The sequence below is a fragment of the Silene latifolia genome, chromosome 7 (assembly GCF_048544455.1).
Source record: "Silene latifolia isolate original U9 population chromosome 7, ASM4854445v1, whole genome shotgun sequence".
Taxonomy (NCBI): Eukaryota; Viridiplantae; Streptophyta; class Magnoliopsida; order Caryophyllales; family Caryophyllaceae; genus Silene; species Silene latifolia.
Genome location: NC_133532.1, coordinates 116,999,005 through 117,005,230, shown reverse-complemented (window position 1 = coordinate 117,005,230; position 6,226 = coordinate 116,999,005). Strand labels below are relative to the sequence as shown.

The window sequence follows — 6,226 nt, the reverse complement described above, 5'->3', positions numbered from 1 at the left end:
CTAAAAGAATAACACAACTCTAAATTTTCCCGCTCAAATTTCCCTCCTATGTATTCACCTTCTAATAAGTGGCCCATTTCTCAATAATTGATTTCACTCTCATCCTCATTTTATTAACATACCATAAATAAAAAAAATTCATTTCCTTAAAGTTCTATTTTTACTAATAAATGATCATAAATATTAAATTCCAAATTTAAGAATAAGGAGATAAGGGGCAATTTAAAGTTCTACAGTATTTTTTAATAGACTTTATTATTAAATTACAAATAAAGTTACTAAATTAATCGTTCTTATCTTTAATATAGTCATCTAACAAAACCGTGCATAAATGCACGGGAACTATACTAGTTTTATATTATGAACTTGTATTATATACACCTTAGATTCTAAAGCTTGTTTCATTCAATCATTTCGCTTATAAAAAGAATACTACAATGCAACCCTGCATCGCATGGACATTAGATCTAATTTTATAAACTCAAATTTTGTTTGGGATCGAGTTATGGATTATATTGTGGATCGGTATGAATTTGGAAATAATATACCAGATCGAGTGTGGATTTTAAAGTTTTGATATGAACCCACGATCCATTAAATAAGTGGATTGGGTTTTAATCTCGCAAAATCCGATCCAACCGATTCATGACATCCTAATTCCTAAATCATGTCGGGCATATCAAGTAAGCTAGGTTTTGTCAAGCTAAAATATCATCGTTTGTTATTTGGTGTTGGTTTGGTTCAATCCAAACTTGAAGAATGAAAAAATAGATCAGCCATTAATACTTTAATTTCTAATCTCTTTCTACCGAAAATGCACGAATCTGCAAGAAAAAATGTGACATTGCTTGCTTTCTGACTTCATATAAATATACAAACACAAGCTGATGAAAAGGAATATATCATCAATAAATTCTACAAAATGTTAGATACCAAATTAGAAATTATCGACTAAAATTCACGAAAACGCGAGTGTAGCTAATCCTCGTCGTCTGAGATATCTTCTTCAGAAGTAGAATATTCATCACTACTACTGTCATCATCACCAAGAATATTGATGTCAACCCTGTTGACATGTAAAACTTCATCACATGCTCTTCCAGGAGGACGTTGTTGTTGTTGCTGGTAGTGTACATTGTTAGGAGATAACAATGGAGCTGATTCCATTGGTGGCAATGTGATGGGATCCCCCGGCTTCCATCCACGAGGCGGCAAAGGTAAATCTCTGGGTAACTCCACCGGCATACCTGGTTGCCATCCAGCTGGAACAGAAACCGGGAAATTTGGGGGGAGACCCATTGTATTAGGTTCGGGTATAGTAGGGATCTCCATGAGGGGTTCGATATCCTCGGCCATTTTAGGTAGGCCCACATCGAGATTGGCGAAAGTGTACAGTTGGGAGGCCCGCATCTGATCCTCTTGTGGAGCCGGTGGAAGAGCGCCTCGTAGTGGTCCCCCAGCACCAAACTCGGGTGGTGCGAAGGTTGTATAGCTCATCTTCTGAGCATACCGGATGATATCTGATACTTTCAAAGCCGAGTTACCAATATCTTCTAGCTTTGATCGCTTAGGGCGGCGATAATCAGCATAGTCGTCTAAAAGAACGTCGAGAAGTCGCTCAGCCGCATTCATTTTCTTAGTAAAGGTAAGAATCGGGGCGTCTTTGATTGCAATTTGTAACATTTTGAATATTCTCCAAAGAAACCTGAAATAAGAATATTATATTAGGAAAAATCACCAAAACATATACAAGTATGATGACGGTATGAGACAATTTTACACGTGAAAGAATCAACATCGACTACTACCACGAGATTCCTTCAATGACTTACGGGTAGACGAATGATTGGGACGAAGGGAGTATATTAAAAGAGTAAGAATTATCAAGTATAATTAACTTAATAGCATCAATTCAAGACAACAAAGTATGATGTATAATACTTACTTGTTGACGTTATATCTTTAGTTCTTCAGTGATCTCCCTCGCAAATTTGCAATCTATAGAGAAACTTGGTTGTACTCTTTGAAAAGTTGGGCGAAATCAAATAAAGGTCTTGAAATAACCCAATTTCTTCTTGTTTATATAATGGATATATGGATATTTAATTTAGGAAATCTATTCCACTTTTCCATTAGAATTAGGAAATATTTTTTTATTAGGAAATTTTCGGCTAAAATTAGGAAATTTTCGGTAGTATTTTGTACACTTGTTTTCTAAAAGTACTATTTTTTTTTTTGGGTTTTTTTCTAAAGTGTGCCAAATGATCATATTTTTCTTAAGCTAAGACGGTCTTACTCATTTGCTTACCTAATACTCTAATAATAGTAATATGACTAATATCAACGAACTCGTTTTAATATAAGAATTTGGTGAAAACTATAAAAATGGGGTTGAATGTCACTTTTGGTGAAAGTTAAGGGGCTTGATTGCTCCAAATAAAACTTATGGGGCCTAATTTCACAATTGAACAAAGTTAAGGGGCCTAATTACCACTTTCGCGGAAACGAAATACTAGGTGGTAGTTTGTAAAATACGGTGAATGTTAGGTGATTAGTAACAATTTTCACATTTTTTTATTTTATTTTTCATCTGTGTAGTTCTGAAAATAAAACTTCCATCTTTCATCCAAATTAAAATTATTGGATTGTATGTCATCAATTGGGGGCATCTGATAATCGCCCCTTGTAATTTATTACTCAGGTATGTGTTACATCTTATTCAATTCAGCTTTACTGTTTTTGCTTTTGTTGTTGTAAATTTGGCTAATTTTTTGGCGTTTGTATGTTTTCAATGTCAAAGTTTGTAACTTTGCTTAATTCAAGCTTTGAAAATAGTGATTTGGAATCTAGATACTCCTCTCAATCCCGTTATTTGTTTGCTATTTCATTTTGGGCCTCTCGATCGGTTGTTTGTCTTCCTATCATGGGAATGCCTTTGATCGCATTTGATCCTCCACATTCAATTTATTACACTTGTCATCAAATAATTGGCGTCTCTTTCCTCATTTTTTCACTAAAATCAAAATCAAACAAATGATATATACCCCGTGCTAAAGTTTGTATTTTTACTTAATATGTAACTTTATATGTCGATTATGTCTTAAACTTTGTTGTTTGTTAATTGTTTGACATCTTCAATCTGAAAGGCGATATCTTTGACATTATTCACTTTTTTCTGTCTTGGGTTACCTGATTATGAAATGAAAGTTGTTGCTTATAAATTTAAAGTTGTTTAAGATCGATTGCATGGAGTTATATGATAAAAGTTCAATCGCTGGATTGGTGAGGAGTTGTAGCGAAATTTTGAGTTTTCGGCCTATGTTAAATCAGTATAATTTTTGGCCCATCTTACTTGAAGAGATTAGTAGGTATGCTAGTAAGCCACGATTACTTTTGCATTGGCTTGTGAATAGTTGGAAAACCATACTGAAGCTTTTGCCCTTTTATACTTTTCTGAGTTTCTCACGTTTTTTTTTATCCTTACTCATTCGATCACAGGTAATAACCGTGTGAAACAATATGTATGATCAGCTCTTCTGTGATATTAGAGAAATAATAATAATAATAATAATAATAATAATAGGAAACTCTTAATAAATTATTAAGATTAGGAAACACTATGATAATATTGTGAGAATTTTAAATTAGACGGTAATAGAGTATCTTTTACCTTATCTCAGATTAGGAAATTAGTATAGTGTTGTATCTACTATAAATATACTCGATTAACTTCCTTATTTGATTACTCTGATATTTTCCTCTTACGTCCCAGGAAAGTAAAAGTTGATATCTTTTACCTTATCCTGCTTTGTGAAATTCTATGGGCACTCTTTCCCTCCCGGTAGAGAGAGTAAGTTTTGTTTTACCTTGTTAATTCATTGGATACTGAGAAGTCATGACCATGACCGCATCGGTGACCGATATCACATTATAATACCGTCTTTGCGATTGAAGAATTAAACTGAATCGAATTTGCATTTGTCGTAATTAGTTAGTTACATATTTTTCGGGTATTTATTTAATTTATTTAAGAGGAGTAATACTAAAACCCTAAAGGTAGTACTCCGTATATAAGAAGCATATTGTAAAGGTATACATACAACTATACAAGCCACTCGTAAGTATTAGGCGATCCTGATGATATGCGGTCCCTAAAATAGTGGTCCGTGTCCTGAATTCTTGTAGTGAGAAATTGTAATTTGTTGATTGGTGGTGATATTGTTTCAGGAGTGTGGCGAGGGTGAGGATCGTATAAGTGAACTATGGATGACATTCTTATGAGCTTTGTATCAACAATGGGGATGAAAGAGGCGGCCAAAACCAGCATTCTTTCGAAACGATGGAGATACGTCTGGGCCAAAGGGACTCATCTGGACTTTAATCACTCAATTATATTACCAGAATTTAATGAATATTATTTTAGAGCGACTCGCGCCATAAAGAATAAATATATAAATTGGGTGAATCAAGTAGTTGACATACATAGTAGCCCATGCATCAACACATTTAGAGTTTGTTTTGCCTTTGAGAGAAGCGATGCTCATCACATTGACAAATGGGTTAGATTTGCAATATCTAAGCAAGTTAAGAACCTAGAGCTGAGCTGGTTGATGTTTGAGAAATCTGTATACACTCTTCCTTTCAACTGATCCATTTTATCATCAAGTGATCCATTTTTATGTCATATATAGTTGGGTGTATTATCTGCCGAATCTCTTCCAACTTTCTGCAATCTCAAGCAGTTGACTCTGAAGGTTGATGAGACGTTCGAAGATGAGCTTATTGCTTCCATAAATCAATTTCTAAAGGCATGCCCAAAGCTTTGTGAATTTAAGGTGGAGGTAATGTTCCACTGTCGCTTATTTTTATTTCATTTATTTTGTTCTCATATAATTAACAGTTTCAATTGAGCAATTCATGTTGTTTCTCAAAGGTAAGACTTAGGCCCTGTTCTTTTGGACTTAAAGTCACTTAATTTAAGTTCACTTCAGATCCTATAAGTTCGATTCGAGATCGATTCGAGATCTTATAAGTTCGATTGATTCGGATCCTATAAGTTCGATTCGATTCGATCCTATAAGTTCGATTGATTCGGATCATATACGTTCGATTCGATTCGAATCCTATAAGTTCGATTCGATCCTATACGTCACTTAATTTAAGTTCGATTCGAATCCTATAAGTTCGATTCGATTCGAGATCTTATAAGTCCATTCGATCCTATAAGTTCGGTTAAGTTCAGATCCTATAAGTTCAGTTCAGATCCTATAAGTTCAGTTCAGTTCAAATCTTATAAGTTCAGTTCAGTTCAGATCTTACAAATTTCAGTCCAAAAGAACAGGGCCTAGGAGAGTTATATACCTAGTTGTTTCTCATGGTTTTTGATAAGGTCAAGTTCACAATTGTTAACAATCCAGACGTACTTGAGTTATACATCTTGTAACGACTAACAAGTGGCAAAAATATAAACTTGCATGCGTTTCAGTTTGTATGATGATAGCTTGTATGACGAGGCTTATCAGCTGAATGAATTGGACTCGTCTAATGATGATGACAAGACTAAGAATGTCAGAGATTGGGAGTACTTTGAAATGAGGTATAAAATGGAATTAGAGCGAAAAGGTCACCCAAATCTTAGAGAATTTCTGGTAGCTGGATTTTATGGATGCGATGTAGACGTCGAGTTAATATTGTTTATCGTGCTTATTTCGTGCAATCTTGAGACCATCATATGTGATTGTAGTCATGCTCATACTGATGCGGGGGAAGTTATTCAAGAAGATACTCAAGTTTTAAAAAGTCGGCCGCTAAGTCAAAACTTATCCCCCAAAGATAACCCTAGCAGTTATTATTTAAGTGTATGGTCATTTACTTTCTTCCAATCTATGTAACCCTAGCAATTATTTAAGTGGATGGTCATTTACTTCTCTTTGGATGTATGAAACCCTAGCAGTTATTTTAGTGTATTTGGTCTTTTACTTTCATGTAACAATATGTATTGTTAGTTTCATAATTGTATGGTTATTTTTACACTATAATATTAACTTTGTGTTGAGTGTATCGTTTTATTATGGATTTGATTTTACGATGGCACAACAAATTGGCTTTATATATGGCTATATGCTGTAAAATTTTCATTTGTGACCGTCCAAAGCTCGTGACGTCTCACGGTTGATTTAAATAACGATATAAAGGGAAGGTGGTTGTGAGACTAGGCTTGGGGCTT

At 34.4% G+C, this 6,226-nt stretch overlaps 1 protein-coding gene across 1 annotated transcript; it reads right to left on the bottom strand.

Moving 5' to 3' along the window:
- Positions 1-855: 855 nt before the first annotated feature.
- On the bottom strand, positions 856-2,847 carry LOC141591275 (mediator of RNA polymerase II transcription subunit 4-like). Its single transcript, XM_074411613.1, has one exon. The coding sequence runs from the start codon at positions 1,681-1,683 to the stop codon at positions 979-981; it is 705 nt and encodes a 234-aa protein (XP_074267714.1). The 5' UTR covers positions 1,684-2,847; the 3' UTR covers positions 856-978.
- Between the last annotated feature and the right edge of the window lie 3,379 nt (positions 2,848-6,226).